Source organism: Drosophila suzukii, chromosome 3 (assembly GCF_043229965.1).
Source record: "Drosophila suzukii chromosome 3, CBGP_Dsuzu_IsoJpt1.0, whole genome shotgun sequence".
Classification (NCBI taxonomy): domain Eukaryota; kingdom Metazoa; phylum Arthropoda; class Insecta; order Diptera; family Drosophilidae; genus Drosophila; species Drosophila suzukii.
In genome coordinates, this window is record NC_092082.1 from 77,246,612 (window position 1) to 77,262,265 (window position 15,654).

At 40.2% G+C, this 15,654-nt stretch overlaps 1 protein-coding gene across 1 annotated transcript; it reads right to left on the bottom strand.

Annotated features, from left to right (window-relative positions):
- Nucleotides 1-6,734: 6,734 nt before the first annotated feature.
- Nucleotides 6,735-8,456, bottom strand: LOC108019242 (uncharacterized). Its single transcript, XM_017087038.4, has one exon. The coding sequence runs from the start codon at nucleotides 8,423-8,425 to the stop codon at nucleotides 6,800-6,802; it is 1,626 nt and encodes a 541-aa protein (XP_016942527.4). The 5' UTR covers nucleotides 8,426-8,456; the 3' UTR covers nucleotides 6,735-6,799.
- Nucleotides 8,457-15,654: the final 7,198 nt, after the last annotated feature.

A 15,654-nucleotide genomic window follows, 5' to 3' on the forward strand; every position in this document is an offset into this window, starting at 1 on the left:
TTCTTATATCAGTTTTATAACTTTGTATATCTTGAAGTGCAAGCGAAAAATACGTTCAAAATATAGTGGATTCTTTAACTAGTTTTACAACCAAGTATTATTGTATTTGTAATGATAATGGTACAGCTAAAATTATACGATTTAATAGTAAGGAAAGATAATGATTTATGTATATTTTTAGAGATATTATGGAAGATTTAGTTATATAAGAATTACCAAAACGATATAAGGGATTGCATAAATAATATCTTATTAAATAATTTTGCTTGCGGAACCCTTTGGAATATGATCTTTTCCTTACGTGTCACGCGGTGTCACGTGGTCACATTCGATCGAAGTTTTGGTCGATATCGCTGCGCAGATTTTCTGGGTTCTTGGGTTCCAGCTTTTCAGCATTTTCCTTCGGTCTCACACAGCGCGCACAATTGACGCGTGTTGGCGATTGCCATTGCTCGTACCTTTCCATTTAATGGTGTCCATATGATTCACGGCCCTCCGTTCCGGACTCCAGAAAGCCAGCAACAACCACAACAACCAGAGCCACGAAAAATTCGTTAAATACAATTGGATTTTTTTTGCAGCTTTTCTGCTGCACTGACGACGTGGCTGGGGACGTTGATGATGTGCCTCTGCCACCACCTCCTCGGGATCCAATCCCTCCGTGGGCCAGGGAATCGTGCAATCGCTGGCACAGGCACTTGGCTTTAACTTTGGCACTGGGACTGGCACTCCCCCGCGGTGTGGCCTCCTCCTTCAGCCCCTCCGCCCCCTGGGTTGCCCCTCCCTACCCTTTACAAAAACAATTGCAATTTTCAACTAATGCTTATTGCTGGAAATCAGTTTAGGAAAAGCCAAAGGAGTCTGCTTCGCCGAATATGTGTGTGCACTGGAAAGAAATGGTGAGAAACACATTTTCAAGATCTTTCAAATTTTTTCCCAAAATCTGAACTTTTAGATTCCACAACTTGGGTTATTGAACCCTGATTTACAAGTCGTATACCTCTTTGAATTTGTGGTTAAATTCTCTAACATTCTACATTCAAATATATCTTTCAAGCGAGTGTCGAAAATTTAACCCATTTTCAGGTTGGGTTTTTAGGTATTTCCCATGGGGTCCAGACTAGGAGCCCAAAATCTGAACTTTCAGATTCCATAACTTTAGTTATGGTATACCGATTTACAAGTGGGATTCCTCTTTGAATTTGTGGTTGAAATCTCTAACATTCTACATTCAAATATATCTTTCAAGCGAGGGTCGAAAATGTAACCCATTTTCAAGTTCGATTTTTAGGTATTTCCAATGGGGTCCAGAATGGGAGCCCAAAATCTGAACTTTCAGATTCCATAACTTTAGTTATGGTATACCGATTTACAAGTGGGATTCCTCTTTGAATTTGTGGTTGAATTCTCTAACATTCTACATTCAAATATATCTTTCAAGCGAGGGTCGAAAATTTAACCCATTTTCATGTTCGATTTTTGCGAATTTCCAATGGGGTCCAGAATGAGCGCCCAAAATCTCCACTTCCAGATTCCATAACTTTAGTTATGGTATACCGATTTACAAGTGGGATACCTCTTTGAATTTGTGGTTGAATTCTCTAACATTCTACATTCAAATATATTTTTTAGGCGAGGGTCGAAAATTTAACCCATTTTCATGTTCGATTTTTGCGAATTTCCAATGGGGTCCAGAATGAGCGCCCAAAATCTCCACTTCCAGATTCCATAACTTTAGTTATGGTATACCGATTTACAAGTGGGATACCTCTTTGAATTTGTGGTTGAATTCTCTAACATTCTACATTTAAATATATCTTTCAAGCGAGGGTCGAAATTTTAACCCATTTTCAAGTTCGATTTTTAGGTATTTCCAATGGGGTCCAGAATGGGAGCCCAAAATCTGAACTTTCAGATTCCATAACTTTAGTTATGGTATACCGATTTACAAGTGGGATACCTCTTTGAATTTGTGGTTGAATTCTCTAACATTCTACATACAAATATATTTTTTAGGCGAGGGTCGAAAATTTAACCCATTTTCATGTTCGATTTTTGCGAATTTCCAATGGGGTCCAGAATGAGCGCCCAAAATCTCCACTTCCAGATTCCATAACTTTAGTTATGGTATACCGATTTACAAGTGGGATACCTCTTTGAATTTGTGGTTGAATTCTGTAACATTCTACATTCAAATATATTTTTTAGGAGAGGGTCGAAAATTTAACCCATTTTCATGTTCGATTTTTGCGAATTTCCAATGGGGTCCAGAATGAGCGCCCAAAATCTCCACTTCCAGATTCCATAACTTTAGTTATGGTATACCGATTTACAAGTGGGATACCTCTTTGAATTTGTGGTTGAATTCTGTAACATTCTACATTCAAATATATTTTTTAGGAGAGGGTCGAAAATTTAACCCATTTTCATGTTCGATTTTTGCGAATTTCCAATGGGGTCCAGAATGAGCGCCCAAAATCTCCACTTCCAGATTCCATAACTTTAGTTATGGTATACCGATTTACAAGTGGGATACCTCTTTGAATTTGTGGTTGAATTCTGTAACATTCTACATTCAAATATATTTTTTAGGAGAGGGTCGAAAATTTAACCCATTTTCATGTTCGATTTTTGCGAATTTCCAATGGGGTCCAGAATGAGCGCCCAAAATCTCCACTTCCAGATTCCATAACTTTAGTTATGGTATACCGATTTACAAGTGGGATACCTCTTTGAATTTGTGGTTGAATTCTCTAACATTCTACATTTAAATATATCTTTCAAGCGAGGGTCGAAATTTTAACCCATTTTCAAGTTCGATTTTTAGGTATTTCCAATGGGGTCCAGAATGGGAGCCCAAAATCTGAACTTTCAGATTCCATAACTTTAGTTATGGTATACCGATTTACAAGTGGGATACCTCTTTGAATTTGTGGTTGAATTCTCTAACATTCTACATACAAATATATTTTTTAGGCGAGGGTCGAAAATTTAACCCATTTTCAAGTTCGACTTTTAGGTATTTCCAATGGGGTCGAGAATGGGAGCCCAAAATCTGAACTTTCAGATTTCATAACTTTAGTTATGGTATACCAATTTACAAGTGGGATACCTCTTTGAATTTGTAGTTGCATTCTCTAACATTCTACATTAAAATATGTCTTTCAAGCGAGGGTCGAAATTTTAACCCATTTTCAAGTTCGATTTTTAGGTATTTCCAATGGGGTCCAGAATGGGAGCCCAAAATCTGAACTTTCAGATTCCATAACTTTAGTTATGGTATACCGATTTACAAGTGGGATACCTCTTTGAATTTGTGGTTGAATTCTCTAACATTCTACATTAAAATATATCTTTCAAGCGAGGGTCGAAAATTTAACCCATTGTCAAGTTCGATTTTAAGGTATTTCCAATGGGGCCCAGAATGGGAACCCAAAATCTGCACTTCTAGATTCCATAACTTGGGTTTGTGGATCCCGATTTTGAAGTGGGATACCTCATTGAATTTGTGGTTGAATTTTCTAATATTCTACATTAAAATATATCTTTCAAGCGAGGGTCGAAAATTTAACCCATTTTCAAGTTCGATTTTTACTATTTCCAATGGGGTCCAGAATGGGAGCCGAAAAAAACTCCACTTCCAATTCCATAACTTGAGTTATTATATACCGATTTACAAGTGAGATACCTCTTTGAATTTGTGGTTGAATTCTCTAACATTCTACATTAAAGTATATCTTTCAAGCGAGGGTCGAAATTTTAACCCATTTTCATGTTCGATTTTGACGTATTTCCAATGGGGTCCAGAATGCGAGCCGAAAAAAACATCACTTTCAGATTCCATAACTTGAGTAATTATATACCGATTTACAAGTGGGATACCTCTTTGAATTTGTGGCTAAATTCTTTAACTTTCTGCATTAAAATGTATCTTTAAAGCGAGGGTCAAAGTTTTAACCCATTTTCAAGTTCGATTTTTAGGTATTTCCAATGGGGTCCAGAATGGGAGCCGAAAAAAACTCCACTTCCAGATTCCATAACTTGAACCCAAAACGCTACTCTGTATCATAAGTTGTGGATTCCAATTTAGAAGTGTGATACCTTTATGAATATGTGGTTGAAGTTTCTTATACTAAAAATGAGTTTTCCCAGTGTATGGCTGGATTAGGAGTTGGAGCTGGGGTTCGAAGTCATCGACAGAGTCACCGTCACAGTCACCTGGGCTGAACTCTGGCCGAACTCTGTGGTGCTCGCAGAGCAGAGCACTGTGAAAAGCCGAGTCCAGTCCACTAACAGTCGCCCCTTTGATGAAAACTGTAAATTTACGAACTTTACTTTAATCACCAAACATGAATCGCGCACAGCATGGAGCTGCCAAGGCCCGATTCTGATACCAATCCTGTGGCCCCCTGGTCCCCTGCCCCTCCATGGATTCCCCCCTTATAGCATATCCCCGGCTCTGGGCCACTCTCTTCTGCTTCATAATCATCATCATCTCCATCGTCTTGGTCTTCTGCCTCCGCGATGTGGTTGCCGTTTTTTGCGGCTCTCTCTGTTTCTGGTTACTTGGGTTTTGGGTGTCGAAATCTCCCGTCAGTCTGTGGGCAAGTTATTTAACTTTTGTTGCTTTATGAAATTTAATAATTTATATTGTAGATTAATTGGGTTTAATTAAGTGGTAACGATGCGAAATCTTGGATGGGGTTATCGGCTAAGAGAAACAGGAAAGGATACGTATTTACGTAGTTATAAGTCTTAAAGATTTTCTTTTTGCTAATGGAAATTCTCAATATTCAATGCCTTATCCACAACCCCCACTTCAAAACTCCTTTGCCAAGCGCAAGCAACTCCATAAACTAAGTTGAACAACTTTAGCTGTTTGCATGTTTCAGCTGGCTGAGTGAAAATATTTCTTAGCATTTCGACGCATGTTCAGAGTTTTGTTTGCTGTCGTTGTTTCCATGTTTTGATTTGCAACACGCCGGGATCCTTTTGTCCTCTGGTCAGCAGGAGTAGCCCAGGGAAGGGAGGGGGGCAGGGAGTTGGCCAGCAGGCGATAACAGGGAGCAGGAAGGCGCTCATTGACTTTGCCCTCGAAGTTGTCATTTGTGCGTCTGCTGCTGCTGCTTCCGATAACCAAGGGCAGACACGAACTCTACACATTAAAAAATATATCCTTTAAAAAAGTAAAAAATGTATTTGAGAATTTAGTCAAAAATGTAAACCTTTTTTTAGAAAGTTCTAAGTGAAATTCTGAACATCATATGAAGTGAAAAGGAGCATAGAAATGGAAGAGATTTAAACGTAACAAAATTAGAGCAAGTGGCCTGGAAAAAATATATAATAAATAATTTAAAATTTTTAAAGATTGTTTTTAATAAGAATAGGGAATTTAGGTAATCTTCTAAATATGTTCCAAGAAAATCAGCACTTGGAAATTTAAGGATCATGTTTTTGAGCTTACACCAACCAAGGCCTATATGCACAAAATTTCTGGGAGTCTACTTTCTGTCAAGACCATATTATATATATATTTTATATTTATAGAAGTAAGGACCATTTTCTCTCGGTGTAGACCACATACCCATGGATATGGGGCTTCTCTGAGCCATTCCATGTCGCAGCATGTTGTCAGTGTTTATGTCCATGCTTTTCGGGCATTCTTCTGTTCATTCTGCATTCTGTGCAGCCTCTCGATTTGTTTTGTTTTGCTTCTGATTCTGGTACTGGGCTCGATTCCGATTCTGATTCCGATTCTGGTTTTTGTTTTGGTCTTTTGTGTCGTCAATTGGTCGAGTGCGTGCTTTGTTGCCATCTCTGTCTCTGTCCGTCGAGTGTTTATGCCTTTGTTTTGACTTTGGCTTGGACTCGATTTTGTATCTGATAATTTATTGCCCGGCTTGTGCCAAAAAAAAAAGAAGGAAAAAAAAGTGGAGACAGCCAGAAAACCAAAAGGGAAAAGGATATGGATATGTCGTGTGCCCAGAGAGATGCTCTCGAACCCAAAGATATGCGGGACTCCCGATTGCGGGTCCTCAGAGGGCAATGGCAACACCTTCGCATCGAGCATCTGTTACTACTTTGGTAGCCTCTGATTTTGGTCACTTTTGCAGCCGATGCTGCTGTTGTTGTAACAACTTTGTTGTGTCCTCTGTTTATGGGCTGCTCTTTATCCCAAACCCCGAATCCCGAATCCCGATACCCGTGTGGGTCCAACAATGGCCACAAATGAAAAATCCACTTCGACTCATTGTGTCGCCTGTCACCTGGAATTAGTAACTACAAGTATGTTAAAAGGTTCATTCATGTTGTGCTTGTTTTGACTTTTGTTTCGCGCCATCCTCTCAGCCATCCACCTCCGAAAGACATTTGTAGTTCTCGGTTTGGTCTGGGATTCGTTCTGGGTTCTGGGGTCCCCGACATCTCGCTGTATCCATGGTATCAGTTTCGCTCAGCGGCTTCACGATGTCCCCTTGTCTGTAAATTGATAGCCAGCCAAAATAGTCCGCATATTTGCCATGCACAATTTGTGCTCAAAAGCATTTTTCGAGTATTGCACTTTAAACTGTTTTTTATTTGAACGGTAGGATGGGTGAAATTGATACATTGCTCCCATTCTTTAGGTTACTACATCTAGAAAATTATACATAGATACATTGTAGTTCTGATACATTTAAACATTAAGTACATTAAATTTATTTATGTAGTCGTGGTCCATTTAGTTTGTATAATCCGTTTTCCATTTTGGGTAGCTTCAGTTTTTTAAGACTACTCTTTACCACTCGAGATATCCTGACTACTAGATTTGTATCTCTTTGTAGATAGAGGCTTGTGAGCCACTGTTGATGTACTGAGTGTTATAGTTCTCAAAATGAGTAGCTTTAGGACTATACTCCGAAGATCCACAAAGAGAGAATGCCAAATCGGTGCGCTTTTGGGAAATACTTATGGCCTGAAATAGATCGCTTACCGCGTTGAGGTTAGTGGGAGTACAGGCTTTGATCGCATATTTTAGAGAGTCGAAACTGTTTTCTTGAGTCTGGTTGAGTATAGCTACTTGCTTATTCAGGGAAGATAACTTAATAATTGAAGTTTCGGTTAAATTTCTAACCCAAGGAACATTCTCCAGTTCAACAAGTGAATTCACTTGGGATGTGTTTAGATTGGCAAAAGATTCCTTTAAACTATTTACTTTTGGCTCGATAGTACGCAGAAGTAATTCCCTAAGAAAGTTAAGTTTGTTATCCAATCTTTTAGAGCTACGCAGGATTTGGCCTTCGGTATTGTTAAGTTTGACCCCAAGATCTTTTACTCGATCCAAGATTTGCTTTTGCAAACTAAGCAAATGAGACACAGTATCGATCGTTCGGTTGGCAAATAAGTCAATCTTTTGAATAGAAGTGACTACTCCTCGAAGAATCTCGGCTTCCCAAGATAAAAGTTCTTGTGTTTTGTTTTGAAGGAGCTTTTTGGTGTCTTCAACTAGGTCAAGGGATTCGGAATGACTGTCCAGTTCTTCGTCTATACTCCAAATAAATGTGGTGACAGTATTGAGCAAAGTATTGGACACAGTTTGAGCTGCTGAATTTTCAGCCAGAAGGAAGAGGATTTCCTCTTCTGTTAGCTGTTCAGAGGTTGTGGTGGGAACAGTTGTGATCGGAAGAGTTGTGGTGGTGACAGCGGTGGTGGAAACAGTTGTAGAAGGTTCCTTTGTGGTGGATTCACTTGTTGATAAATCAGTAACTGTTGTAGATTCTGTGGTAGAAACAGAAGTTGTGGATATATCTGTTGTTGAATCATTGGTTGTAGCTGAAGAAGACGTGAAGGACTCAGTTGATGTGCTTGTAGAAGACTGACTGGATCCTATCGTGGATTCCTTTGTGGTGAAATCACCTAATGTTGAAGATACTGTGCTGGGCTCATTTGATGTGCTTATAGCAGGCGTAGATGACTGTGGAGATCCTATGGTGTGAACAGATGTTGTTGTAGAATCTTTTGTGGTGGATTCAGATGTTACTGAAGATTCTGTCGTGGAACTAGTTGAGGTTGAAGTTGTCCTGAAAGTCTGGGTGGTACTTGAAGAGTCGGTGCTGGAATCCGGTACCGGTGTGGTGGAATCTTTTGTGATTTGAGTAGTCGTGGAAGTCTGAGTTGTAGCTGAAGAAGTACTAGTAGTACTCGAATCACTTAATGTAGAACTTATAGTGGTGAGAACAGATGAAGATAAACCGATTGGAATTGGGGTGGCTGTGATTATGGTGACATCCGTTATTCCTTTGGATGCAGTTGAAGGAAATTCGTCGGTATCAGAGTTGTCCTCAAAGTCTGGAAAGTCATCGCCGCCTGCCACCTGAGCCAAAACAGGAAATGCGGCAAAAGCAGTCATCAGAAAGACCAACAGGAGAGTAACAATAGAATGCCTCATTTTAAGAACACTCTCTGCTATTATACAAGAACTAAAAGTTCAACTGCCATTTGGTGGCCTTCACCCCAGCTTAAATATAATTTACATTGTCACCCACATTCCCGTTTTGGTCTTATGTGCAGGTGTTCTATCTGTTAGAGCTTTCTGATTCTCAGCACTTCTTTCTTTCACCATGCACTTTTTCCTTTTATCGGTTTTATGCTATGCTTTATGGGTCAGCTTGTTCAGCACGAGTTTGATGTTTGAAGAAGCTACCGATTCTGGTTCATTGTACTTGCAAATGCAGACAAAGAAATGTAAAACAAAGAGACACATGGCTAGATTTCCACGAGCGGCAATTGCGGAATATTTGTCAATGGGAAGGCTAACTATTAACCACATAAAAGTCAACGCCAGCCAACATGGGGGTCACACTCAAAGTCAAATTTTAATGAAAAAGTGATTCATCATTTAAGCGGCTGCATCAATTAATGGCCAACGGGGTGAGTGGGCCGCAGAAGGGCGGGCCTCTCAATAAGCGGGTCAAATTAGAATAAATAGTTACACAAACAAGCAGACCCCTTTGCTCTCTGTGGCTCGGCGGTGTGGGGCGGGGAATTATTGCAACAAATCAAAAAATTAAAAATAAATAAAAATGAATTGAATAATTTAGGTCACCAATGTGTGGCTCTCTCCCTGAAATGCACAAAGTCGATGAATGAGTCGAGTCAAGATGATGGTGGTCGATGCCAGTGGTTGAATGGGGATTGGGTTAGTTCGGGTCGGTTTCGATATTCCTCATTAATTAATTGCCGCATAATTCATGTATTGCATGATGCATAGATGTACTTAGAAAAATTGAATACGAAAATTATTAAATATTTTTATAAGGACTATATATCACAAATTTTAGAAAAGAAAAACCAATGTTTGCTTGCAAGGAATAAAAGGAAAGATTCTTAAATCAACATAACTATTTTCATGTTATAGAAATTTTAATCTTTTTTTGCATCTAAATTTTCTTATAAATTATTATACATTTTTTCTTGAGTGTATAGCAACAAATTCCGATTTCTATGCCGTTTGTCTATTGAAAAATATGAAAATATTTGGAAAATGGGGACTACTTTCGGGTCCGCTCTTATGCTGGTTGACACTTAAACCCATTTCGATCGGAACCCAGAACGGCAGATCTGATCGGTGGATGTGGATGGGGAGATGGGAAGATCGGCAGATCGGAAGAGGAGTGCTTGGGAGCATGGCATGCAATTATGCATTCATCAAGATTATGACACGACATGCAAGTTCCTCTTGTGTCTTTAGCAGCAAATGAATTTGTACTTTGGCTGTGGGTGCTGTTCTTGTCGCTGGGTTCTTGCTCTAGCTGCTCTGTTTTGATAGAACAATTTTGCCGCGGGCTGCAGCCTTTGGTGGCAGCACACGCGATTTGGAAGCGGCTCGTAATTAATCGTCAAATGAGTTTAATTGTTTATGTCTCTCGCTCGCGTCTGTGAACTGAACGCGGTGTCTTTAGATGACTTCCAGATAGGAGGGCAGAAAGAACAGCAACACATCAAAATTTGGCTCACAAGCACTTAACTAAGAGTTTAACTAATGGCTTGAGCTCTAAACAAAGTGTGCAGCGAATAAACTTTAATATATATTTTATTTATTTATGGATGCCAGGCATTTTGGTATTTCATAATGATTGGTATATACTTTTTTTCCAGAACAAAATATTCTCATTACAAGCTCTATTAGTACGGGAAATTAAAAATTGTGAACCAGCAGAAAGAAAATTAGAAAAGCATTTAGAAAAAACAATTTCTGCTTGGGGTTCCAGGGAACCGACCCCTGATTCCTGGTTCCTGGTTCCTGACATACGCCGGGGTTCAACATTCATCACCATCCAAGTGCAACCGCAGTGGAGGTGGAAAATGGTTCTGTGGCTTCCCGCTGATTAAAACAAAAACAACAAAATTAACAAAAAATTTGCATTTTAATACAAAAATTTTGGGTGGAAAAAGAAATTGTTTCCCCACCCGATTCCGGTTTTTGTCACAGGGGCTGAAACAAAAGGAGAGCTAATAATTTTATCAGCGACAAACAGTTGACAAAATCAGCAAAATTCTTTTTCCAGCCAGGTCCTGCATCCGTTTCGCCTGGAAACTTAAATTAACTGTGAAAGAGACCACGCAGCCAAGACATTTGTCTTTTCCCACTCCTGGCCAGGATTTTTCCGTGGTTAGTGGGGGGAGTTCTTGAGAGTCAGAGTCTGTCTCGGAGATTATTAATCATCTTTTGTGCGCAGCGCATCTTTCGGCTTTTCGTATGCCTCATTGCAGGTCTTTTCCTCCTTTTGAACTTTCTGTCTAAGTCTGAGCTCCCTTTTCCCATTCCTTTTTTTCGGCTTTTAAGAGGAAATCCTTTTCTCAGGAAATTATTTTGTTTTTTTTTTTTTACTTCAGCGATACTTTGTATAGTGTTTTAGACTCTGGCTAATGAATTTCTCTTGATAAAGAACTTCATGAATTTTCAACTTAATTAAGCTGCCCCACTTGTCAGTTGGCAGCTTAAAACGTGAGAGAGACTTCTGCGTGTGTTTCTTTGAAAGGCGGGGGAAAAACTTGGTCATGATGATATGAGAGTGCTTTCGTGGATTGATTTACAGGTGTAGCAGCCAATTAAGATTGTTATAATGGTGCTAAAAATGTCAGTTATCACTAATCATATATCTTCTCATTTTAAGGGATGCCATAATTACTAAAAGTTAATGGCGAGTTCCGTATTGTACCTGGAAATAAAGTGGATTGCTAGTTTTGGAGCACATTTATCTTGTACATTTTAAACCTCCTGGCCAATTGTAAATTTATTTTAGTTGCCATTTTCAATTTAACCACATTTCCCTTTAGGCTGCCATTTTCCGATTTCCCAAGCTCTAGGAAATGATCAAAAGAAATCTCAGACCCGAAGCTTGATCTCCTCTTGTTTGGGCTTAAAGCGTTAATTCGTAATTTATGTGTCACACAAATCGAAATTGAATGCCAGGCGAAATTATGGAATATTTATCATTTCGGCGAGCCAAAAGTTAGCCACCAGGTAAAAGGCGTCCGGGGCCAAGAAACGTTTGTCAATTCGAATTACGAATTACGACAAAGTGCGCTTAAGTTATGTGCGTGCTTCGTTGGCCGGGGAGAAAGGAGTCTGGCCATAAAGTTGGGGTCCCTTTCAGGGTGTTGTGGCTGCTAACCGTAAACCCTGCACAAAGAGTGAAATATTTATAACGTTTGCATACACACAACAGTCGGGAAGAAATGAATGCAACCGCCGGCGGCCGTTGACCAATGTCCAATGTCCAATGCCCATTGCCTCGAAGTCCCTGCAGCGGTGGCAAGTGTTAATTGGAATCAATTTGATAATCTCCTCACCCGATCCAGGGATATTCGAATTCGAGTGGTTATGGGTCCACGGCTTGGACTGCTCTGCTGAGTTCATGATAATTTCGCGGATGTGCGATTTTGATTGAAAATTACGCTGTGGGGGGCTGCTGGGTCTGGCCGAGTGTTTCCCTTTTATCGCACAAAGAACATAATTCAAGGTGAATTAATTTAAATGCCAATTTATTGCCAAAACATTGCCGGAGTATGTGTGTGTATCTGTGTTAAATGGAGCAGGCAAGAACGGGTCAAGAATAACTGTATATGGCTGCGACAGATTGATCATAAATATGGCTTTACTGGTCGCGAAGCTCTTGCGAAATGTTTCCCTTTATAAATTTGCCTTGGCCTTATTGGAAATAAATTGTAAAAAATCATATTTACTTTAAAAAAATGTAAAAAAGAAAGAACTTACTGAAAAATCTTTCTGAGGACCATATTTTAAGGACCATTTTTACTTGTTTACTCATTGTTGCAAGCAAGTTGTTCAATTTCCTGTGTTCTTCATTTAATAGAGGACCTAATTCTTAAATAAACAGAAACTTTTTTTCTATCCTGTGTTTCCATTAAACTAATACTAGTTGATTTTAGGTTCCTTAAAACTGGTAAAAAAATACCTTATATAAAAGATACTTTATAAAATTCAGATTTAATAAAACAGATTTATTACAATCGTATATCTTTGGTATGGAAGGTTTCTACTTAAGTATTTAGTTGAAGATATATCCATGAAATGTTAAAAAAGAGCAGCGTATAAAACCAAATCGTTCTGATTTCCAGACCTCCCCTTCTTCGCTGAACTTCTAATTAAGCCAGAGGTGGGGTTCCACCCGAAGCACCACCCACATCGCTGGCCAGAAACCACCCGCGGGCTGACATGTGGCTGATTAACATATTATGCGACAAAGTGCCACTGGACACACCGCACGGATAGAGGCACTGTGGCAATTCAACGCCTGTCACTGGCTGTTTGCGCAGATAATTCACGCCAACGCCAAAACAGAGCCAACCCAATGGGGTTGGGGGCGAGTCGAATCTGGATTCGGAATCAGATTTGGCTTCGGATTCGGATACAGATCCAGATCAGAGAGACCACAGAGCTGGTTTGTGTCGGTTTTTGGGGTAATTGAAAAATTTACCTCAACTCTGGCTCGTTCTGCAGTATCTGGGATACGGCGATGGCTATCGATGTCAGCAATATCTAAGTGAGAGACAGTCGGTCCGCCTTATGGGCCAATTAAGGGTTAAACATTTTGCATATGCAGTCGCCGTGTCTCTTTTTGTCCGTGATTTGCATAATTTCGGGTTGGTGTATCTGTATCTCAGCCGTATCTGGCGTATCTCCTGGGCGATGTTGGTGTCCAATTTCATTAGCAAAAGTCCAGTCCCCAACGAACCTTTCAATTTGGCTGCGTGTTTTGAAATGGAACTTTCAGCCTATCTGTCACCGAAATGTGTGTGTGCTGTGTGTGGTGTGTGCGGCAGAGAGCCTTTTTGTCACATTTACGAGCATTTACATAAAATGAAATTGAATACGCCGGAACATTTTTGGACATGTGGCCCGGGACAAGAGCAACCCTCTCGCAGTCTCCCTTTTGTCATAATTTAATTAGTAAAGGTAACAAATGAATCGTAACCCCAACCATTCAGGACATTGTTTGACCCCCCCGGCTCCTTGAGGGAGATAATAAATTTCTGGCCATTTTGCACAAGTCATAAATTAGGCAATTGGAATTTGTTTTCCAATTACACATATTTCACACCGCATGCCAAATAATTTAGCTTCACTGTCAGACACTCGCGAAGTGGCCAGGCGCAAAAAATATGGCAGAGGGAGAATCGAAAGCTATTTCTATTTGATAATTTATAACGCACGGCAGCCGGGCCAACAAGTACAAATTGTCAAAAGCGTTTTGCATCTTGAGGGGCGACCGAGGACCACCCATGGCGCAGTGCCTCCCCCTCTTAACCCGCTTTTCTGACCCCAAAGACCGCCACGCGACTCGTAACGAGTCACAAATTCGCATTGCAATTGACCAGACTCGGCGCAGTCTCCCATCATAATTTCTCAGCCAACAACACCTTCCTGGCCCAAACTGAACTCAAGTCCGGTTTTTCTGCAATATTCAGATGGGCGACGGGGATTCGAAGGTGCGGGGAGAGGTCTCTGCCACCCGCTTCGCCGGGCCTTGGCATTTCGTGCCACCCAACTGGCCGCTTATTTTTGCGTATTAACGCGCGAAATAATATTTTATTTTGACCATCGTCAAAGGATTGAAAAATGCCCGCTAATATCTTAGGGTCTTTGTGACGGCTTTGTATGTCCAGCGGATCGAGGACCATGGACTTGGTCCATAGTACATATGGGCATTCTCCTGGCTGCAGGCTTATATAATTATTCTTTCTTTTCATGGGACGTGTTTCGCATGTGAAAGGTGGGGAAAAATGGAGTTATAGCTGGTCAACTTAAATGTGGGCAGGCATTTCATTATTTAGACAAATAATATTTGAATTGGTAATACTCAAAACTAAACATGTTATTTTAAGTTTTAAAAATATATATTTCTTTATTTTTTAAAATGTTAACATTCCTATAAGTTTCTCTTAAATTTTGAGTTCCATAAACTGAAACTGAAATGAAACCTCGTTGAATATCTAATGTCTATTGACCTTTAAGCGATATAGTAACACATTATTTCATCACTAAGACTTTGAGAAACTTATAAAAACGATTTTATGCTCAGACTTTGCCCATTTAGTTTCTGTAACATTTCAACTAATATTAAAAGCTTGCGCAAGCCAACTTCGAAGCCGTTAAAACGTATTAAATTATTCTCAGTTTTGTAATGGCTTGCCTAAATAATTTAATGGCTATTTTCTACAATTTTCCGCATAATTTTGCATAGCTCATTTACGGCATCCTAAAGACAACAATTTTGTGGTACGAAATATAGTTCACGGACACACCTCCTCGCGCGGAAAATTGCAATTCTTCAAGCCAAATTCCCACGTTCCACCACCGCAAGACAAGACTGAAGCCAAAACAAGCCGAGTGCGAATGCAAATGCAACTGCAGTGGATCAATCATGTGCCTAGAGCCAAGTACTCAAGAGCAAATAAGTGCTGAGTGTGGGTGATTGGGATGAGGAGCACCAGGGGAAGTAGTACTCTGTACTGAAAGCAACCGTTACCTTCTTGGCCAATTGGTCACAAAATCTTAACACCTCGTCCAAGGTTGGGGATGATCGGTTGATGATGATCAGATCGCAGTCCGCTGATCACTCAGTGGCGGCCATTAAAGTCAAATCATTTTTCACATTTAGATGCCGGCCGAGCTGCTCAAGCTCGGAGGATCGTACGGTGAGGCGGCTTCAATTGAAGCCCAAATCCGAATCCATCCATCTGAAATTGCCCCGATCACGATTCCTAGAGGGGGCAGAGTGAAATATATTCGATGGCAATTGCGATGACTTCGGTTTTCGACTGGTACTAAAACTCCAACTGGTACTGGGCTTACATAAAAGTAATCAAATCAACACCTTCATCAACTCCTTTGGCTACGCTCCAACTTCAGCTCCAAGCTCCGACCGCAAAGTGCCTTCCTTATTTCGGATCTTGGGCCAATTTGGGTTTGGTAATTTTTCCCTCTCGCTGTGGAGCAGTGGCGATCGGCTTTCGATCAAATTGTTATTTTCGATATCTAATTTGTCATTTGGCCGGGGCAATTTGGCCATTGCCTGGGTCCCTTGGCCAAAGTCTGGCTTTAACTTGATTTGACTTCGAATTGAGCTGGCTACACGCTGTCTGCAATGC